The sequence below is a fragment of the Vanacampus margaritifer genome, chromosome 10 (assembly GCF_051991255.1).
Source record: "Vanacampus margaritifer isolate UIUO_Vmar chromosome 10, RoL_Vmar_1.0, whole genome shotgun sequence".
In the NCBI taxonomy this organism is placed as follows: domain Eukaryota; kingdom Metazoa; phylum Chordata; class Actinopteri; order Syngnathiformes; family Syngnathidae; genus Vanacampus; species Vanacampus margaritifer.
Genome location: NC_135441.1, coordinates 27,023,561 through 27,046,384, shown reverse-complemented (window position 1 = coordinate 27,046,384; position 22,824 = coordinate 27,023,561). Strand labels below are relative to the sequence as shown.

At 45.0% G+C, this 22,824-nt stretch overlaps 2 protein-coding genes across 10 annotated transcripts in view; both read left to right on the top strand.

The window, feature by feature from the left end:
• Positions 1–222: 222 nt before the first annotated feature.
• Positions 223–5,877, top strand: LOC144058825 (P2Y purinoceptor 4). Of its 3 annotated transcripts, none has more exons than XM_077577396.1 (3): positions 223–1,971; positions 2,558–2,710; positions 3,773–5,877. In XM_077577396.1, the coding sequence occupies exon 3, from the start codon at positions 3,840–3,842 to the stop codon at positions 4,905–4,907; it is 1,068 nt and encodes a 355-aa protein (XP_077433522.1). In that variant the 5' UTR covers positions 223–1,971; positions 2,558–2,710; positions 3,773–3,839; the 3' UTR covers positions 4,908–5,877. The 3 variants fall into 3 exon arrangements, with proteins under 3 accessions (XP_077433522.1, XP_077433521.1, XP_077433520.1); XM_077577395.1 differs by having other exon boundaries at positions 2,439–2,710; XM_077577394.1 differs by having other exon boundaries at positions 2,436–2,710.
• Positions 5,878–9,822: 3,945 nt separating this feature from the next.
• Positions 9,823–22,824, top strand: part of sox3 (SRY-box transcription factor 3) — a 110,441-nt gene continuing 97,439 nt past the window's right edge. For all 7 annotated transcript variants that reach the window (XR_013295588.1, XR_013295587.1, XR_013295591.1 and 4 more), the window contains exons 1-3: positions 9,823–9,955; positions 10,615–10,796; positions 18,769–18,902. The gene's annotated coding sequence lies outside the window, so the exon portion shown is untranslated. The remainder of the gene's footprint in view (positions 9,956–10,614; positions 10,797–18,768; positions 18,903–22,824) is intronic.

The following is a 22,824-nucleotide window of genomic DNA, read 5'->3' as shown; positions in this document are numbered from 1 at the left end:
AGTGCAGTACTGCACGTCCCCAGCAAATAGCGCATCCTCGGACGGTTATTTAGTTATTTAGTATTTAGGTTTCACTCAGTTTTTAATTTTCGTTGTTCAATAGGGTTCGGGTTATAAGATGGCACACAAAGCAGCCAGGGTAATAGCTTAACAAGAAACGAAGAAGGCGCTTTGAGGTGGAAAATCCGTGTGGGCGGAGTCAAACGTTTAGGTCCACCCGACGTGGCGGTGGCGGCACGCCTCAAACTGCATTCTGTATCCAGGCCTTACTCAAAGTCCCTCATCTCATTTCAAAATAGTTGCTTGGCACTAAGAGGCCACAAGATGGCGGCCAAGCACTACTCATGCCGAATTGAAGCTCCTCAACTCATTTCAATGCAGTTCCTTGCCACTAATACACCACAAGATGGTGCCAAAGCAAAGAGAGGATGCGTTCCAAAAATTACATCCAAAAATTGGTTCAAGTAGTTTGCAAATCGAATCGTGATGATGTAGGGAAAAACTGTCATTGAATTTAAACGATGTCCTACACTCTAAAAACTGTTGGGTCAAAAGTAACCCAATTATGGATCAAAAATGGACCGATCCACTTTATGGGTCAATTTGACCCAACTTTCTGGCTTTTATTATACAAAATGACAAAAAAAAATTGACACAAGTAAAGGATCTTACCAATAATCATGAGTCCTTCTACACTAAAAGACCCATTTCTTGACTCAAATTGACCCAAGTAGAGTTTCGGTCCATGTACGACCCATAATTGTGTTATTTTTGACCCAACTGTTTTTTAGAGTGTATGGAGATGATAGCATTGAAAGTCGTAATGAATTGTTGGACTTCCAAGGGACCAGCGTGTACGCATTCAATGCAAAAATGTCAACCACGTGAAAATAATCTGAATTCTTGTTTCCAGGTCGGCTCCGTTTTGTCTGCATTATCGGAAGGCAAGTGTTCGCTTTTCATCCACTCTTTCCCCACCGAGCGTACTTTATTGAGCCTGACCCGAGCTTGTAAAAGGCCACAAGCAAACCTATAGAGTGGCATCAAATCCATACTGTGCATACGTGGCCAAGTCAATTCGGCTCTGTTTGCCGTCTTGCACTCTTTCTATCGTGTCACTTAATCAGCGCTGGTTGTCTGTTGTCTGTCCACAAGTAAAGTGCATTCGATGACCTTCAGCGAGCGATCCCGTTTGTCCGTCTTGCAGTCGACCAGCAGGGGCAGAAGATAATATTTCTTTCGTTTGAGTGAGCAAAGTGCACAATCGCACAGCACCGGGCAACACGCACCCCCAACTCGATTGGACAAATTCTCTTGTCTGGCTGCAAAATAAAACCTCGCCAGCGGTTTTTCCCACGTTAACCCTCGACATAGTCCTCGTGTGACAGTGACCGTGTGCGTTTTGCTGCTGTAGTTACTGATTAAGGCACAGCCAAACAATTCTAGTCTGTTTACCGACCTCGAGCTGCTTTGTCCATGATGTCATCACCTGGACGTGGTTTTTTTTTTTGGGCAGCACATTCACGAAAGGGGGAAGAAAAAAAACACACAAAATATTTTCTCTAATCTCTGTTTTTGTTAACCTGCGCAATACCACATTCTGTATACACGCAACAGACACTTTATTAGGGACACCTGCACATCCTATAAGCTACAGTCTGATTTGAAATAGATAATAGAGCTCAATTTTGGTTGACCTTTATCCTTGTTGCCATCTCATGCGGGACACAAAGTAAATCCGTGGTAACTTATTAAGAGGAGCCTTCCAATCATCACGTTACATTTATGTCTTTACGATCACACATTGCTGTTGCATGACGAGAACGAAGCAGGTGAAACCAAACGGACCGGCCCCCCGAAGGATGCGCTTTACAAAAGACGGAAACGGTGCAGCTGTTCAAATCTATGACTCAACATCTTCGGGGAGCTTTCTTGGAGGCTCCGGAAGACCATCGGGAAGGTCGCGACAGTGTAAGTCATGCGTTTGCCTTGTTGCTTGCGTGTTCCTGTTCAAGTAAACGACCTCTGAACATCATCCCAAAGTTCTGTTCGTATGCACTTTCAGGATATCTGATTGAACTTGAACGCTTCTCGAGCAAGGATTACATAATGCGTTGCGTATGTGGTTGTAGTTCACACGATGTTGTACAAGGTATCCCCCCCCCCACACCCGTGCTCATAAGTTTACATCTTTAAGAGTTGAATTTAACACCATGCCAGATCATATTTGCTCTCACTCAAAAATAGAATCAAACTTTGATGAAATTGACCAAATCACAGTATTTGAACTTCCTTTTGATTGAGTTCCACTTTAAGGTAAGAACATTACAAGTTGGGAAATATAGCTCTATTTATTGTGCACGTTAATAAAGCAGAATTTGAACCTTAAAATAAATGTAAAGTAAATTGCGTGATCTCTTTTTGTGTCCAATCAGCAGCAGCGTTCCTTCGTGAGCGCGCACGGTTCGCTCCTGTCTCTGCAACAGGAGCGCGCATGCAAACCTCGACCCACCCAGCAGCCCCCAAATAACTTTGCGGCGTGTCTAATGCACTGCAGCCAGGCTCGCACCCGAACATCAGCCGCTGACTTTGTACGGAACATCGAAAAGAAGATTATGCCGAGGGGCACCTCAGGGCGCCTGCGGGGGTCCCCTTGCAACTTCCCGAGTGGGGAGGACTTCGTGGGAAGCGAGCACCTCCAATTCTGCAGGTACCGACGCACGATCAACTACACGAAACTGCTTCTAGGACACACGCTGTCAGTTGGACTTTTTTTTTTTTTTTTTTTTTACACAATTTGTCACACTCGAAGTGTGTCGAAGTGTGTACACGCGGAATGCGCGGAACAACAATCTCGGAGTAGTTTTTGGGACATGCATGGGCATTTTAGGCGCTTGTACACCGTAGTTAAGCCGAAAAGTCAAAGTCAGATTTTAAAAGTACAGTAGCCTACACATGCCAACACAAAAGCGCTACTAATTATTACGATCGAAAAACTAATAGGATTACTAATGATGCTACCCCCCATTATTATTACAGTCAAATAGATATTCCTTAGGTAAAGTTTTAGTGATGTGGCTGCACCACACTGAAAACAATTTGAATTATTTCGATTATCAGTACAATGTTTTAGAAACTACTTAACTTATTAGAGAATGTTGATATTTGAGACGTTTGCAATACTCGGGTTTATGATTAAATATCTCAGAATTGTAAGGCCACGGTTGATAAAAGTACTCACTACTCACGTCTCAATTTAAGGATCTTTGTCTTTAATCACGTGACTGGCAGCCGGTAGTTGTTCGTACGCCATGTTGGGAGGTTGAGATGGGAGGATACCAAGGCTTGAAACAAAAAGGTTAATAGTACGACTTGTGTACATTTTGTTTCACCAAGTCATGTGTAATAAAGTCAGGTAAGCTACAATTGTCAAATTGCTATTTGAAACGTAAAGTAAGTATAGTTTTCTACAGTAATTTTTTTTTTTCCCAAAATGTAAAAATATCTGAAATCTTAAACTTTCACATTTCTTTGTTTTAATGTCGATCACAAACAAAAGGTTCAGAAGGTTCCCAGGGTCAGCAGGATCTCTTAGTAAGTTAACTGAAAATTCAAATAAATAGTTCCCTGAGATTAAAATGGTTTTACATTAGAAAGAAAAAAAAGAGGCCAATACCGATATTCGTCAAAATGCTCAAAAAATTTGGGTCTGAAGGGGTTAGGCATCAAAACCTTGGTCCCCGCAAACCTTTTCTCCGTGTGCGCACCTCAGAGCCTCCTCGTCCTCGGATGGTTCCCTCGCCGCCTCCCGACTCTGACGCGGGAGCCCAGCGGTCGTCATGGCAACGCCGGCGTCCATCCCAGCAGAGTCCAACCAGTCTGTGGCGTTGACGTCCGTCTTCAACGCCAGCTGCCGCTTTGACGAGGAGTTCAAGTACGTGCTGCTGCCCGTCTCCTACTCGCTGGTCTTCGTGGTGGGCTTGGCGCTCAACGCCACCGCCCTGTGGACGTTCATCAAAATGCGGCCGTGGAACGCCAGCGCCGTCTTCATGTTTCACCTGGCGCTGTCCGACTTCCTGTACGTGCTGTCGCTGCCCACGCTCATCTACTACTACGCCAACCGCAGCCACTGGCCCTTCGGCGTGGCGGCGTGCAAAGCGGTGCGCTTCCTGTTCTACGCCAACCTCTACTGCAGCATCCTGCTGCTCACCTGCATCAGCCTGCACCGCTACGTGGGCATCTGCCACCCCATCAAGGCGCTCAGCCTGGTCAAAGCCCGCCACGCCCACCTGGCCTGCGCCGGCGTGTGGGCGGCGGTGGTGGTCTGCCTGGTGCCCAACTTGGTGTTCGTCACCACGTCCAGGCGGGACAACGACACGCTGTGCCACGACACCACCAGCCAGGACGCCTTCGAGGAGTACGTGGACTACAGCTCGGCCGTCATGGCGCTTCTCTTCGCCGTTCCCTTCCTGGTCATCGTGGCGTGCTACTGCCGGATGGCGCGCACCCTGTGCCGACCCGGCCTGGCGGGCAATAACCCGGCGTCGCGGCACAAGTCGGTCAAGCTGATCGTGGTGGTGCTGATGGTCTTCGCCGTCAGCTTCGTGCCCTTCCACGTCACGCGCACCGTCTACTACGCCGCCCGCGTGCTGCGGCTGGATTGCCGCACGCTCAACATCGTCAACTTCGCCTACAAGATCACCAGGCCGCTCGCCAGCGTCAACAGCTGCATCGACCCCGTTTTGTACTTTCTGGCCGGCGACCACTACCGCGCCAGGCTGATGTCCGCGCTGACGGGGCGAAGGCGGGACACCAGGAGTCAAGCGACCGCCAATAAGAACGTCGGCATCGCTCTGGTCTACAAGAGCTTGGACGCTAAAGTCAACATTGAAGAGCAAAAATTGTAGAAAATGGAAGGTTCGCTTTTTGTTTTGCACTGCTTGGATAAACTGCAGTTGCCCAAAATGGAGAGGAAAAAAAGATGAAGATCTGAAGCTGGTCGCCATTTTGGATTTCGAAATCGAAATACATTTAATGTTACAACATTCTTGGAAAAGTGGTTGGACATACAGCCTCTTTAGAGCGCCTCGTTGTTGGTCACAGAGAGAAAGGCAGAAGAGTGGGGCGGGAAAGTCCCGTGTGACGGTGCTGGAGTGACCGATTTCAGAGTAAAAACCTTGCCCACCCGGGTGCTAGCTAGCTAGCTAGCTAGCGCCCAAGGTTGCTTGTTTACCTGCTAAGGAGCTAGCTAGCTAGCCAGCTAGCACCAGGAGCTAAAGGATTTTTACTTTCTGGACACTGGAGGCTTCAAGCAGAAGATTTATTTTTGCGTCTCAAACACGTACTGTAGTTACGTGTAGGCTTCAGATTGACGTTGTTGACAAAGTAACATCCATTTTTTTCTCAGCTTGGAGAAGTAGCATTGACTGCCAGTTGATAGTTCAGCAGGACGCGATCCCAAGTATTCAGTGGACAGAATTTGAGGATGGACAAAGGCTTCATTTTTCAAATATTGCACTTGAGGATGTTAGCTAACACTTTTTTTCTGTGTTGTTAAATTCACAATGACATGATTCATCACCTATTATTATTTTCACTTTACAAGGAGTTCAACAAAACTTCAAATGTCAATGCTAAGACGTTTTCGTTGACTGAAATAAAATGAAAAACAAGAATGAAAAAACCCCCCAGCAAAGTTCAACTATGTTCACAAAACTAAAACTTTCATTTTGCAAAAATGTCCTTGACTTTCATTTTTGTGAATGATTTTCATCAGCTAATATTATTAGCTTGGGTCGCTATTGTGAACGGCACAGCTGCCGGCTGTTTTTGTCTTTCTTGACATCTGTTCATTTGCTCTCTCCCGAGGAGGGGCGCAAGCGGTGGGCGGGTGGGGGGGGCGGAACATGGAGGATCTGGAAGTAACTTCTTCGAACCAAACCTCCTACACACAATTCCTCTATTAGCTTTGCGGCTTGGAATTGGTCGGGAAAGCAGGCCTGAAACTTTCGTCAGTATCAGGCCACTTCCTGCAAATATGTTGAACTGATGTTTGTTTAAAGCTTCATGCAGTAAAAGAAGCATAAAACAAAAAAGGAAATCCTAAAAATCAACAAACACCACAACCGCTTGTGTCCACTTTTCCAATTCATTCACTGCCTCTTTTTCTGGACTGACGTGACATTTCCCAAGACATAAATGCCATAACCTGGACAAATGTATTCCAATCGAATTATCCCCATGAGACGCTCAACACTTTTTCAAAAACTCCTCTGCAATAATAGATCACCCGCGCCCCCTTGTGGTGTGATGATGAAGTACATTTGTGCAACCTGATTTATTAGATTTTTTTTTTTTAATTTTTATGGCGAACGACTGTGTCGGATGACATGTTTGTTTTTCTTTTGCCATTTGAGTTTGAATTTAAATGTTAGTTTGTTTTTTTACATTGATTCTTGTTTTACTATCAAATTTCCAACTCAGTTTTCCCCATCAATAAAAAAAAAAATTTAAATTGACATCTTAAAGTCAAACTCAAACGTAGATGGCACAAAAATCTCTCAAGATTTAAGACTTAAAAAAAATATATATTTATATATATATATATATATATATATATAATTCAAAAATTTAATTGAGGTGGAAAATATACTGTTTGTCTTGTTTTATATTTGATCATATTTCCAACACACGTTTTTTCTACCATAAAAAAGTTTAAATTCTACTCCAATTTATCATTGTTTTCACCATAAACAAAACACAAACAAATAAAAAGGGGAAAATATATATATATGCTTGACTTCAACATGTTCCATTTAATACATTGAATATTTTTAGACTTTTTTTTTAAATGCCAGTGTTTGAAATTTGACAGTTAAAAATAAAAACAAGTGTTAGAAGGTCAAGTTAAAAGTTAGATGGTTCAAATAAACAAGGGTCAGGGTTTCTATTAATATTTGGGTTTTATGCTAATATTGTGGTTGAAACTTGAAAGTTAGGGTTTCAGACCAGCGGTCTAGTTCTAAACAAGGACAATGTTTGAATTTTCATTTTGGGTCCAAGCCTGGGTTTAGCGGTTCAAAGAGTCAATTTGTGTTTCAAATAAGGTTTAGGGTTTCAACTTTGGCTTGGACACATTGCCGAGATATGAATATACATTTTTGTCTACGCTTACATTAAAAGTTGCTTTCTGTCATTTTTGTCACGTCAAAGAAAAACACGTCTGTTGTATTTATTATTCCTGAGGATGTTTTTGCCCCGTTATTATTATTTTGGTAATTAATAGCATGTTGCAAGAGGTCAAGACGTATTGTTTTGGTCCAATTCCTTTTACCTTTAAGAAGGCGCTGCTCATTCACTCGCTGCCATTTTCACTGAAGCAACCCCCTTCGCTCCCGGCTGTTGTACTGGATTTTGACTGATTTTGCAAGGCCCACAGAATATTGTGTTCTATTGCTATAAAAAAAAAACATGGAAAAAGAAAGATTAGATTCCCTTCTTTCATCAGGAAAAAAAGTATATTTCTATCAGTTTCCATATTTTGCAGCAATTAGCATAAGAATATAGCTAAATTTAATCATTATTCACAAATCTGGATAAAACTGTGGGGGAAAAGAGCTTTTTTTTCAACATGACCCTGGTTGATCTCTTATACTCTGATGCCACCTGATGGCCATTTTTGTAATCACTACCATTGCTTCAAGAATTCTCTTCAGTTCTGAGGCTGCATCAAAGCCTTCTGTATGCTTTCGCATGAAACAAAAATGTATAAATACGTCTTTGGGACACTTAGATCATTTAAAATAGAACGTTTTTTGGAAGCAAATGAGTTATAACCTATACAGCCTGTAATGGCACTCAACGGAATTTAAATGGTTTTAGACTACACTTATGTGTAACGACACATCTATACTTATTACTAAATACACTTAAATGTGATTTTAGGCGGGATATAACCAATAAATGCATTTTAATATTGCACGTACACATTAATGGCACTCATGGGATTTGAACGGTTTTAGTATAGTTCATTGCAGTGTGTGTGATTAAACACATTTGTTTGTCATATGCTGCTTATGACTACATATGTGATGAGAATACATTTTTTTGTCATTGTAGAGAATATTCACAACTGTCCTAAAATTCTGTATGAACCGATGAATGTTGGATAAATGTAATAAAGGCTCTTTAATTAGCATTTTCTTTCAAGGCTCCTTGGATACGCATTGGTTTTTTAGCATTAGTGTATATATATATTTTTGATTATTATTCTGCAGACGGCAGTGAGTAAAGGATGTGATGTTCTCAGATTTCTGCGCTCAAGGACACGAAGGACTATTATGATCAAAAACTTGATTCGTGACATTTGCAGGAGGAAAAAAAACATGTTTCCTTTTTTGTGTCCTTGCACAAGTATGAGAAAATAAATTGGCTGTGGGGAGGACATGTCACACGTCTATTCAGCACAAATAGCCTCGCCTCGCCGCACTGTATTCACCGCAAAATACGTTTCCCTCAGCTTTAAGTCCATTTATTCGCAGGACCTTCAGATGCATTTTTCACGTTTTTATACGATAAGAAATGCCAATAAACGCCAATTATGTTGTGACCACCATCATAAAAGACACATTTTTTTTCTCCCATATCTGAATGTGTTGAATATGAATTGTATGCATTTGTCTACTTTGTCGAATTTAATTGATTACGTTTGTTATCGGAGAGAAGATTTTTTTTATCAATCTTATTAGATTAAATTGAATTAAAACATTAAATGTAAATACCGTCTTGTGCTTTATACTTAGACGTTGCGTTTAAAAAAACAAAGAAAACTAAACTATTATTGGGCCCAAAACAGAAATCTAAGTTGGAAGTATAAATGATAAATAAATAATAACCGAAATAAAAATATATATAAATGTAATAATAATAATATATAAAATCTACATATATAATATATAAATGATTGATATTCATAGCAATAATAATAAACTTGTTGCAAATCAATTTATTGAGTTGGGTGACAAGAATTCATTCCAACCAAAGTTGCGCAATAAAGAAAAACCTAAAACGACAGCGACGAAAGGTCGCCACGAGAACAAAACAAGTGTTACTGCTAATTAACGAAAGCAGATGGGCGGAGCCACAGATGAAGGACGGTAACCGAGGAGCAGAAGAAAAAGTGTTTACGTAAAAAAGAATCTGAAAATCCCACAAGTACTTAAAGGTACAAAACTTTGAAGTACATCTCGTACACTGTGGAGAAGTTAACACAAAAGCACAGAAGTACTCAGCTAAACAAACCTTACTGCAACGATGCAACTGGTGGACTCAGGAATGTCAAGCAGAAAAAAAAAGTAAACACTCTGGCCTGTTCCTTCATTTGAAACGGAGTTCAATGCTGCATTCGAGGAAGCTGGGAAGTCGGAAATGACCCACTTGGAACCTCCCAGTTCCGACCTCAAGTGTTTGAAGCGAATGTAAACAACAAAGATGGCTGATGATGAAAAATAGTTTGTTCTGGTTAGTCAGTCGAAATCACGTTGGGTTACATAATGTTTTTTTTTTCTAGAATAACTAAATTCAAGTTAGAATAAATAAATAGGTTGTGTAAATGATGTTTTGCCATTCGCAGTCTTTTTTTCCTACGGGGTTCGCCATTGTCAAGCAACGTCAGATTTAAACTAAAAGTTGGGATACTTTTCCGACTTTGCAACTCAAGTTTCCAAGTTCAAAGGGGCGTTCGCGTGCATACTTCCTGGTATGAAGTGGGAAAAGTCCGACTTTCCACTTTCCTCGAATGCAGCATTCAATGTCATTCAATTAAACAGGTGCGGCTTGATTGATCGCAGGTGTTGCAGTTCAGGGACTTTGCCCGCCACTTCAACAGGGTTGAACACACAAAGAGGTCACACACGCTGGCTGGACCAAAAGATATGACGTTGGGCTTCAATCCAAGGTTCTGTCAACTCTTTTACAATTTTCACTAAAGCAAAATGTAAAAAAAAGTGAAAGTGAAATTTTCTGACCTAAGATTTGATCAAAATTTGTTGCCTTGAAAGGTTCAATTCGTCCAACTTTTTTTTTTATTATTATTATTATTTTTTAACTGTGAGTTTTTCATGAATGCCATAAAATATTTTCCTCATTAACTATTAGCACATTTATAATCTACGACGGCGTATTAGGGCCACGCATATATATTTTTTCGGAGGGGGTCAAACACGTCCCCTGCTGTAAAGTTTACTGGGTGGATCTTGAAGTTTGGGCACAGAAATTTAGTGCCAAAAGTCACATGACTGTTGTCCGTAGTTGTAGAATTGCTTTTTACGTACTGGAAGGATTTTTTTTTTTTTTCATACTTGAAAGATTTTGTTTGAAAATGGCGCTCTCTTGGTACAGGTCATTTCACTAATGGGCTACTGTCAGGATTATTTATTTAATTCTAATTGCTTGTTTAGAAATCCGGTCATCATATTAACAAAAGTGACTTGTAATGATAGCGAACAGCCCACACACACACACACACCTTGGCCTTAAGTGACGCGTTTATTGGACATTTTTCTCTTTTTTTTTTAAATTTATTTATTTTTTGTTTCTTTCTTCTCCGCTCTCCAGGGTTGAGGCGGGATGAGGCGAGGCATCTCAAGGACGGCGGGAAGGCGGCTGAATGCGGCGGCGGAGTTCAAGGAGTGACACGGCGAGGAGGGAAGTTCATTATCCGGCTGAAAAGGAAACCGATGGCTTTCGGCGTCGCCACGGCAACGGGCCTGTCTTTTGCCGTCGGCCCCCGTGATAAGGTACTTCACGGCATTAAGCGCAATTATCGCGAGGTAAAAGGGGAAATATTGCTTCCCATTGAGAACAGATGTTAGGGATTGATTGGCGTGGCCTGTTCTTTACAAAGTCTTTCACCCCCAGCGCCACTCGCTGTAACCTTTGAGGAAATGTGATGGGCTTGGAGGGGCTGTTCTGTTGTCGCACAGGCGAGCGTGACGTCACACTCGCCGCCGCCGCCGCCTCGGCTGCTCTCGTATCTTTTGCTTCGGCTTCAAACTGCTAGTGGGAACCCGAGCGCGATAAAGCCGACCGACTAGGAGAGAAAGCTCCAAAGGAAAGAACTATCTGGGGGGGGGTTCGGGGGGGGCGAAGTGCATGGTAACAACATTTGTCCAATATTTTTGTTTGTATTGTTTAACCTTCAAAAATGAGTTGACATAAATGTGGAAGTCAACCTTATATATTTCTTAACAATAATATGTTATAAGGAACCTCACTAAATATGATATTTGTGGAATATGAGCGATGCAGCAAAAGGCAGCCATTTTTATCCATCTCAAGGGGGCGGCCATTTTGCCACTTGCTGTCGACTGATGATGACGTCGCAGTTGCTCAGGCCACGACCAACCACAGCGCACCTGTTTTCTGAAGCTGCGCTGTGATTGGCTGTTACCCGAGCAACATTGATGTCATCTTCAGGTGACGGGCAAGTGTTCAAAATGGCCGCCCCCTGAGATGGACAAAAACGGCTGCATTTTGCTGCTTAACTCATTTTCCACTAACGCAATATTAACCAGAATACCGTATTTAGACTGCATATTATTGTCAAGAAATGTTATTGGGTAGACTTCCATTTTAAGGCAGCTAGTTGTATTTTTCACTTATTGTGTGTGTTGGGGGGGGGGGGGGGGTCAAATCTGCAACGTAACCCTTGCGATGTAGAGTTTACATTGTATACAAAACAGCAATGTTGCTGATGATTAGCATGTCATTCTGCCGTGACGACACACAAAGGCGCCTCGGCCTTGGCGGCTCGGCGCTGTTGGCCGGGCGGGATGAGTGTGGGGGGTGGGGAGGGGGGGTGTATGTTTAGTGTCAGACTGTGGATTAGTATGGAGGAAAGTGTATGTGCGCGTGGGGGCAAATTGTTTTAACCCCTATTACAGCAAGCGCGCAGCTCTCGCCTTATCAAGGCCGCCGCAGCCTCTCATTAATATTCCCGACATACGACCGCGCTGCGTGTATCATTGTCTATTAATGGGAGGGATAATCGCTCATTCAATTATCAGGCAGTCAGCAAAAGACCAGCGGCGGCCGTGTCGTTCGTACCCCGGGAACCCCTCCCCTCCCCGCCCCGCCCGCCTACTCCCTCCCAAAGTGCAGCCACCTCGGAGGTGAGCGCGAGAGCGAGAGACGGATTACAACGTATTAGCGGCCTGCGACTCGGTCGGGCATCGAGGAGGAGGCCGCGAGAAACACGCCAGGAGCCTCCGTCAATAGGAAAAGTAGGTTTAAGGAAAGGTTTAAAATGTCCTATAGATGCCACGCGAAGGCACTGTTTTTGTCCAAATTAAGCTCCTCAATTCACTTCGATATGGTTACTTGAAACCTCATTTATTTGTTTGAGCTGTGCTATTGAGAGTCTTCTTTTGTTTTCTTAAAGTGATGTTCTACATTCGTCTCCCATTTCTCAAGTGTGCATGAATTATTTATAGCATGTGGGAGGGTTAAAACTATTATTGCCTGTGGGTCATAAACGTGTCCACTCATGGGGGGGGGGTTGTGGTTCACTGCAGGTAAAAGTAGTACTACTAATAATAGTCGGACGTCCCTGACCTTGTTGAAGCAAGGATCAGTTTGTTTTCGACGTTTTTGTGGCGTGTGAAACCAAAATCTTGTAAAAAAAATAAAATAAAATCCACTTTGATACATTTTCACACCCTGAATGCCAGAGACGAGCTTTTGTTGAAAGTCTTTAAAAAAAATAAAAATAAAATTATATTATATTTTGCAGTACGCGTGCAGGGTCAGCCAAGTTAAGGAAGTAATTAAAGCTGCAGAGAAAAGAAAGCATGCTGCCATTCTGATTTAGAAAAAATAAATTACTATTTAATAATGGAAGAGGGAGGACGGGGGGGGGGGGGGGGGGTGAGAGACTGTCATGGTGGGAAGAGGAGTGTGTGTATGTGTGGTGGGGGGGGCTTCTGCCTACTTATCAATAGTTGCGTTTTTTTTTTTTTTTTTTTTTTTGAAACGGCATCGCTTGTACATTGGTGGGGCACAAGTGGCCTTCAAAAAAAAAAAAAAAGAAAAGAAAAGGCGGGAACATTAACATAGTGATTTGATGCGCGTGGCAAAGGGCCCGAGCCAATATCACAGAGGACTCAGCACTCCTTTTGTCTGGCGGGACTCTGCTCCCCTCTGATATGAAAATTCAATTATTTTCTAACTAGATCTTGACAGTCCACGCTCGCTCCTCGCCAGCTGCATCTGCGCGCGGGGGGCCGCCGCCTCCCGATAGCGGGAGGGAGGCCTTTTCACACAGCGACATGTTTTTAGGAAAGGGGCGGGGGCAGGGGGGGGGACAAGATTGCCTAAATGTGTTGCATTTAAGGGGCTGAAAGTTAATCTAATGCGGCGGCCATTATCTCACCCCGGTAATTCCAATAGGCGCCTCAATCTGTGTTTACGCCGCCCGTCGCCGCCGCCGTCGCTGCCGCATCCTTGCGCGGGGCATTCATTCTTTAGCATCTTTCAATCGGGTTCTCGGGGCCTCTCGGCATTCAAACAGCTAATTTATTTATTTACTTTTCAGCACCAGTTTGGTCGGGGGGGGGGGGGGGGGACCACACAGCAAGGAAACTATATAGGAAATAAGTTTGTCAATGAGGGACGTCAGCATTTTTCCAGGTGGGGACAAACTTGATGTGGAATTTCTGTCAAGATGCACTATTAACCCTTTAATTTGTTAAACTACCACAAAGCATCAGGACTTTTCCCACATTTTGTCGCATCTGCGTTGTGGCGCAAACGCCGGCGGATCCGGATGTGCTTCCGCCGTGTTGAAACTCTAGTGCGTAACAAGCACACCGCATTTTTAAAGGGAATGAAAAGATTGTGGCGCAGGCCGTTTCGCTCCCAGATCTGCCATCTTGCGGAATTACCAACGTCGGGTCTAAGCTGCCTCTGCGTAGTTAGGCCGGTCTCCAAAATATATCCGTTTCAGAACGTTGGACTAAAACTGAGTGGTACAAAATCCAAGCCAATAAATCCCATAGGAAATCATGTAATTACGATTTTATCTGTCCCAGGAACCCAAAAATATTCACAAAAAAATACATTTTATAGAGAATAACTGTAACTTTTCATATAAATAAAGGGAGTGTGTAAGAAAAAAAATGCAATTGTGTAAAAACAGATTTGAAAATGCTCATTTTTATGAACAACTCAAGGCAATAACAAGCGTCCAGTGTTTGGCGACTTTCGGACAAGTTCGGGCAACATCATTATTCAATTCTGGGAAATCATGACATGCATGCATGTTTGTTTTTGTAGAAAAATAAGTGGATGAATAAAATAATTGAAAACCCAATCATGCTAAAACTACAGCATACAAAAATCACATACACTATAAATTAAAATTTCCCTAGATTCTCCAACAACCACCAAAAAAAAAAAAAAAAAAAATCACACAACCTATTGAAACAGCTTTTTGCCATGAAGCTCAAAATCTGATGTGCTTATCAAGTGGAAATCCTGAATGTCCAAATATGGGCGCTTTCACATTATTTTCACAAATCAATACTTTTGGTCTTTGCCCAAGTTTTCTATTATTTTGTTTGCGTACCTTGAACTGTCTGAGAAATGTGGTAAAACGCCACCTCTTTCTTTACTCTGCGGGAGCCGTACGGAATTTTGTTGCCTAAAGTCCAACTTTTTTCATTTATTTTTTTTACACAACGATGACTACAAATAGTTCTGTTGGGTGTATTTGCGCAAGCAATCGTTGCGCAGAAAGAAACCCGACAGTCATGAAGGTAAATCCCGTCCAGGTTTATTTTTTCCGCCGAGTCAGCTCAGCGTTTTCTTTCTTGGCTGGCTCGTGGCTCCAAGACCTTTGAATCAGACTTTGGGAAGATGATGCAAGCGCAGTTGTTTGCTTTTGTCAAGTCTTTTTCCTCTCCGCGTGAGCGCAGACTTTTCAGCCCAGCTTTTCAGTCCAGCTCATCTCGTCAGCATCCACGCAAATGTCACGTTCCCCCCCCATTTACTCCAAATGACTCATTTTGATGATCTGTATTCTTGTCTGTGCCGCATTCAGCCCCCGAATTCACATCTCGCGCTTTTTAATGAACACCTGAGCCGCCTCCTTGGTGGCATCCATGCAGGCATTCAGCTCAGCCTCCTTTTTTTTTTTTTTTTTTTAATTTCCAAGTTTCAGGCTCAAACCTTTTCATTAGCTCCTCGGCCCATTGTGAGTGTTCTGAGGGGGGTCTCTTCAGATTAGGGAACAGGAAGCAGCCCCCCCCCCCCCCTTTCCCCGATTCTTACCCCCCAGCCCTTTTTTTAAGCTGTGTGGCCCACTGTGTGTGTCGCTTATTAACCCACCCTGGGAGAAGATGTACCTGGCCCCCCCTCATTAGGCCGGCGTGGAGTGGGCGCTCGGCTCCCGCTGAAGAATGGAACATTAATTAGCATTCTCCGCGGGGGGGGGGACTCCATTAGCACTTAATTAGCGGCAAGAGTAGCATTGAAATGGGGCGGCTGGTTAACGCAATATGCTTGGCGTCGCCTCCTGATCGGCCGTGCGTGGCAACGTTCCGCACGCTGTTGGAAGCCGAGTTGTCAACAAAACACGAGCGAAACTCGAGGGAAATTTGGCGATGAATTTCAAATTCAATGCGACCTTTTGGTTGCAAAAAAAAAAAAAGGGAGACGGGAAGAGTCACAGAAAGGAAGAGAGGTGAAGGTCCTTGGAATTGTTTATGAATCAAAACCTGTTAATTTTGAAACTAATTCGAAAAAGTTGACATAGGTAGAGCAGTATTTTTTTTTTATTGAAAATAAAATTGTAACTCAAAAGTTATTTTGGCATATTTTTTTATTCTGCATGTTCACAATTATTATGATCAAATGACAAAATATGCTATTTTTTATTTTGCTTTTTATAATTCATGTTCTAAATTAACTAACAAATTATGTAGTTAAATTAAAAATAATATATTTTTGTAAAAATAATTCCATTTTAATATTGATAATTACAAAAAATTTAACATTATTAAACAATTATTTAATTAAAAAAAAATTGAGTACTGTATTATTTACAATAAATAATGTAATAATTTAAAAACACATTTTGCCAGCTTTAGGGAAAACAAACATCTAAATTAATGCTCACCAATAGTCCCTAAGGAAATTAATATCTCTCCATGATGGGACATTGTGATTATCTGGGAATTATACGGAATCATTTAATACGAGACGAGTCTTGCGAATGTAAAAGTTGCTTCAAGAAAGCATTTTTTATTCTTCCCCTTTCTGGAAATCTGAGCAGCAGAGAGCTGTCATTTGCCAATTGGGCCTGAATAGGATTGAATGTCGTTTTCCCACCAGGAAGGAGGGATGGAAGTACGAGGGCGGGGGAGGGGGGGGTTGGAGGTGGGGGTCGTTGGCGTGTAATGCTAGAGTAAAATTAGAGCTTTGATGGCGGCTAATAGCGTGTGATGGGTGGCACCCATGTTGGGTTTCCAGGAAGAACGCCTCAGGTATATATGACCCCCCCCCACTCCAAGTGCTGACACACCTGTGAGATTATGCCGGGCCGGCCTTCCTTCCCGCAGCTGCAATTTTTCTCTAATTACACATCTCCGACTTCGAGCCTTCCTCGTGTCTCGCTGCGCTTGCGACCAAAACGTTTGCGCTCATATTTCGATGCAAGGCAGCAGGTTGGGGCTTTGTTGAAGATCGCAGCAACAAAGACATCACTAAGGTTCTCTTTTTCAGACAATTGCGATGTCTTTGCTATACTGCCCCCCGGTGGCCTGGCGCTCGCACCAGAAAAGATGCAAAATTAGCAATCCAAGGTATGAAGGCATAAAATTATGATTAGCAATCGTTTTCTTTTTTCACATTGGATTAAATTATGTTTTTGCTGTTTGGTTCCGGCTCTTTCGGGTCGCTCAAATATGCTTCTTAAAATTACTGCACAAAGTATTTTGAACTCGCAACTGCAGGGATGAGAGCGGAGACGCCTCAGCCTTGATGTCAACTGGACTCTGGTCCTGCAGGGCCTTCTCAAATCTCTCAATTTGGCGGGGCGTGGCTCAGTGGTAGAGCAGTCGTCTCATCTGGGAGGTTGTGGGTTCGATCCTCACCCCCTGCTAACCATGCGCAAGTGTCCTTGCGCAAGACACGGGACCCCGATTTGCTCCCAGTTGACCGCTGGTGTGTGAATGTGAGGCTTTGTAAAGCGCTTTGGGCACTTAGGCAACAAGACCCCGCCCCTCTTTTTTGGCTTTTTAAGAGATGAAATCATGTGCGTGTATTTGTGGATGAATGGCGTTGATGCTTTATGATCATCTCCAATTTCAGTGCTTTGCCGCCATCTTGTTGCATGTATGCAATGACAAACTGCCTTCCACTGGGCTAGTCGGATCACTAGCGTAGCACAATAGATTACAAGTCAGGTTCAACTCATTCAAACCCAAAAACGTATAAATATGTTTAACTCTTTGACTGCCAGACGTTTTCAGAAACGGGTTGTCGCCAGTGCCAGCCGATTTTAAGCATTTTGACTGATCTTTCAAGGTCCATAGGAAATTATGTGTTTGGACTATGTAAACACACATACTACCAAATGAAAGATTGGACTCTCATCTTTCATCAGAAAAAAAAGTTTGTTTCTACCTTATTCCGTTTTTGAGTAATCAACAATAGAAAATGGTTAGTTTCACCTCTGTTTTGAAAAAAAACGTCTTTTAACGTCTTTGGCACTCCTCCGTAGGATTTTACTAAATGTTATTTAACGTTTTTGGCAGTCAAAGAGTTAAAAAAAATAAATACTTTTTCCTTCCCTCCATCAAAACTTATTTATAAATTTTTTTATGTTTTTTTTTATGCTAGAGCATACAGAAGGCTTTGATGCAGCTTCTGACATGAAGAGGTGGCTTAAAGCAATGGTAGTTACTACAAAAACGGCCAGCAGGTGGCAGCAGAGTATAAGAGATCAACCAGGGCCATGATGTTGCAACAAGCTCTTTTTCCCAGTGTTTTCAACAGGTTTGTGAATAATGATGAAACTTAGCTATATTCGAATGCTAATTGCAGCGAAACGGATACAAAAAGACTTTTTTTCCCAGATGAAAGAAGTGACTCTAATCTTTCTTTTGGTAGGTTCCATGTTTTTATAGCAAAATAACTCGATATTCGGTGGGCCTTGCAAAAATCAGTCCAAATCCAGTAAAACAGCCGGGAGCAAAGAGGGTTGCTTCAGTGGAAATTGCTGCGAGTGAATGAGTTTTAATTGGGTGCTTTGAGGACAAACGTTGCACTAGTAGTGGAAAAACAACATTGCTAGTGAGCAGTCGTGCTCGTGTTCTGAATGCTCAAATGGCTTTCCATGTGCACATGCAGATTGTTTTTGTTTTTGGAGCTCATTCACAGGGTTTTATTTTATTATTTTTTTTGTGAGGTGGGTAACACAATAGCGCTTTTTTCCCCCGCACCCGGCCTGGCCGAGCGTCGCCAAGCTCCAGGTCACTTTCCCCGGCCAAGTTTTGCAGGCTGCCATGTTGTCTATTCTGCTCAGCTATTTAAAAAATGTTGAATATCAACAATGGCCTTGACTGCTGCATTGTCAACTTTTGTATGAAGCAATCTTGACTGAATGCGATGGCTGCCGAAGCGCCGGCGTTGGCTCCCAGAGCGCCGGCGAGGGCTCAGCCGCGCGGGCGCCACTGCGGGACTCCACATCTCTTCTTCTTCTCCCTGCAGACGCGGCCACGGCGGCGGCGGCGGCGGCGGCGAGCCGCCTGGTCGGGCCTGGCAGGCTGCGGAATTCGCCGCCTTTTTCTGCTCATCCTGAAAGGTGTGTCCAAACGGCGGGAAAGGCGACCAGTCACTGCTTGGTGAGTCTTACTTTTCTAACTGGTTGGGGGAGGAGAAGAAAAGAGGGAGGGAGCGTTTGGGGCTGCGGGAGTTTGGACTTGCGAAACACAATGATGATGCCTGAGGAGTTTGTGGAAAAAGACGTCAGATTATTTCGGATGACGCAAGTCTTAAATGTTCAAATGAAAATAAGTTTAAGATGCCAATTTAAAATTTTAATTGATTAAAAATGTATACACTAATATTAATGCTGTTGGTGGGTGTACTGAATACAGTATTTATTTATTTTTTTATGTTGTGATCATTAACATTATTTCTAGAGGATTTCCTGTATACTTTGTCTGCTATTTATACTAAAGGTTATTGATTCCTGCTTCTACGATTTGATGGATAATTTCAGTTAAAGACGGAACGTTTTCACATATAAAAGCACGTTTTAAAGTCATTCATTGTATCAATGCAGCTTTGCATCTATCGTGGGGTTTGCGTCCAAATGTTTTGACATTTTTAAGCAAATGTTGTGACTTTTGCATCTGTGGCTATTTTGTGAAAATTGAGAGGAGGCGATCGCGTCATGCGATGACGTCACATGACGGCGTTTTTCTGCCACAAGACGCTCCGCTGACTGTCAACAAACGATTCATGCTCGTTTCTTTTGCCAATTCCAGAAATATTTCCATTTCTTCGTCTCTCCAAACATACCTTACGTTATCGTCTGCCGCCATTTATTTTTTTTTTTACGTGTGGTGTCTGGTCAAAATGTCCGACCTGTATCTTCTTCTGTCATCGTTTATTTCAGTCGGCAAAATGTGCATTTTCCCTTTTTTGATGCGCTGAAAAATCTACCACCTCCGAGCGTAAATTTTTTTATCCGTCCGTCCGTCCGTCTTCTTCCGCTTATCCGGGGTCGGGTCGCGGGGGCAGCAGCTTTAGCAGGGAAGCCCAGACTTCCCTCTCCCCAGCCACTTCAGCCAGCTCATCCGACGGGACCCCAAGGCGTTCCCAGGACAGCCGAGAGACATAGTCTCTCCAGCGTGTCCTGGGTCGTCCCCGGGGCCTCCTGCCGGTAGGACATGCCCGGAACACCTCCCCAGGGAGGCGTCCAGGAGGCATCCGAACCAGATGCCCGAGCCACCTCAACTGGTTCCTCTCAACGTGGAGGAGCAGCGACTCGACGCTGAGTCCCTCTCGGATGACCGAGCTTCTCACCCTATCTCTAAGGGAGAGCCCGGCTACCCTGCGGAGGAAACTCATTTCGGCCGCTTGTATCCGGGATCTTGTTCTTTCGGTCACGACCCACAGCTCGTGACCATAGGTGAGGGTAGGAACGTAGATCGACCGGTAAATCGAGAGCTTCGCCTTTCGGCTCAGCTCCTTCTTCACCACAACGGACCGATACAGCGTCCGCATCACTGCAGACGCTGCACCGATCCGCCTGTCGATCTCCCGCTCTAACCTACCCTCACTCGTGAACAAGACCCCAAGATACTTGAACTCCTCCACTTGGGGCAGGACCTCCTCCCCGACCCGGAGAGGGCACTCCACCCTTTTCCGACTGAGGACCATGGTCTCGGATTTGGAGGTGCTGATCCTCATCCCAACCGCTTCACACTCGGCTGCGAACCGCTCCAGTGAGAGCTGGAGGTCACGGCTTGAAGAAGCCAACAGCACCACATCATCTGCAAAAAGCAGAGATGCAATGCTGAGGCCACCAAACCGGACCCCCTCAACGCCTCGGCTACGCCTAGAAATTCTGTCCATAAAAGTTATGAACAGAATCGGTGACAAAGGGCAACCTTGGCGGAGTCCAACCCTCACCGGAAACAAATTCGACTTACTGCCGGCAATGCGGACCAGACTCTGACATCGGTCGTACAGGGACCGAATGGCCCGTATCAGGGGGCTCGGTAACCCATACTCCCGAAGCACCCCCCACAGAACTCCCCGAGGTACACGGTCAAACGCCTTCTCCAAGTCCACAAAGCACATGTGGACTGGTTGGGCGAATTCCCACGCACCCTCGAGGATCCTGCTGAGGGTGTAGAGCTGGTCCACTGTTCCACGGCCGGGACGAAAACCACACTGCTCCTCCTGGATCCGAGATTCGACCTCCCGACGGACCCTCCTCTCCAGCACCCCTGAATAGACCTTACCTGGGAGGCTGAGGAGTGTGATCCCTCTAAAGTTGGAACACACCCTCCGGTCCCCCTTCTTAAAAAGGGGAACCACCACCCCGGTCTGCCAATCCAGAGGCACCGTCCCCGATGTCCACGCGATGCTGCAGAGACGTGTCAACCACGACAGCCCCACAACATCCAGAGCCTTCAGGAACTCCGGGCGGATCTCATCCACCCCCGAGGCCCTGCCACCGAGAAGCTTTCCAACCACCTCGGCGACTTCGACCCCAGAGATAGGGGAGCCCACTTCAGAGTCCCCAGACCCTGCTTCCTCAAAGGAAGGCGTGTTGGTGGAATTGAGGAGGTCTTCGAAGTACTCTCCCCACCGGTTCACGACGTCCCGAGTCGAGGTCAACAGCACTCCGTCTCCACTATACACAGTGTTAACGGTGCACTGCTTTCCTCTCCTGAGACGCCGGATGGTGGACCAGAATTTCCTCGAAGCCGTCCGGAAGTCGTTTTCCATGGCCTCACCGAACTCCTCCCATGCCCGAGTTTTTGCCTCAGCGACCGCCAAAGCCGCATTCCGCTTGGCCAGCCGGTACCCGTCAGCAGCCTCCGGAGTCCCACAGGCCAAAAAGGCCCGATAGGACTCCTTCTTCAGCTTGACGGCATCCCTTACCGCTGGTGTCCACCAGCGGGTTCGAGGATTGCCGCCACGACAGGCACCAACCACCTTACGGCCACAGCTCCGATCGGCCGCCTCAACAATTGAAGCGCGGAACATGGTCCACTCGGACTCAATGTCCCCCGCCTCCCCCGGGACAATGGAGAAGCTCTGCCGGAGATGGGCGTTGAAACTCTTTCTGACAGGGGATTCTGCCAGACGTTCCCAGCAGACCCTCACAGTACGTTTGGGCCTGCCTGGTCGGACCGGCATCTTACCCCGCCATCGGAGCCAACACACCACCAGGTGGTGATCAGTTGACAGCTCCGCCCCTCTCTTAACCCGAGTGTCCAACACATACGGCCGCAAGTCCGATGACACGACTACAAAGTCGATCATCGAACTACGGCCTAGGGTGTCCTGGTGCCAGGTGCACATGTGGACACTCTTGTGCTTGAACATGGTGTTCGTTATGGACAGTCCGTGGCGAGCACAGAAGTCCAGTAACAAAACACCACTCGGGTTTCGATCGGGGGGGCCATTCCTCCCAATCACGCCCCTCCAGGTCTCACTGTCATTACCCACGTGAGCGTTGAAGTCCCCCAGTAGAACGAGGGAGTCTCCAGGGGGTGCGCTCTCCAGCACACCCTCCAAGGACTCCAGAAAGGGTGGGTACTCTGAGCTGCTGTTCGGTGCATAAGCACAAACAACAGTCATGACCCGTCCCCCCACCCGAAGGCGGAGGGAGGCTACCCTCTCATTCACCGGGGTAAACCCCAACGTACAGGCGGCTAGCTGGGGGGCAATGAGTATGCCCACACCTGCTCTGCGCCTCTCACCGTGGGCAACTCCAGAGTGGAAGAGGGTCCAGCCCCTCTCGAGAGGATTGGTACCAGAACCCAAGCCGTGTGTGGAGGTGAGTCCGACTATATCTAGTCGGAACTTCTCAGCCTCGCACACCAGTTCGAGCTCCTTCCCTGTCAGAGAGGTGACATTCCATGTCCCCAGAGCTAGCTTCAGTAGCCGGGGGTCAGACCGCCAAGGCCCCCGCCTTTGGCTGCCACCCAACTCACTGCGCACCCGACCCCTTTGGCCCCTTCCACCGGTGGTGAGCCCATGGGAAGGGGGACCCACGTTGCCTTTTCGGGCTGTGCCCGG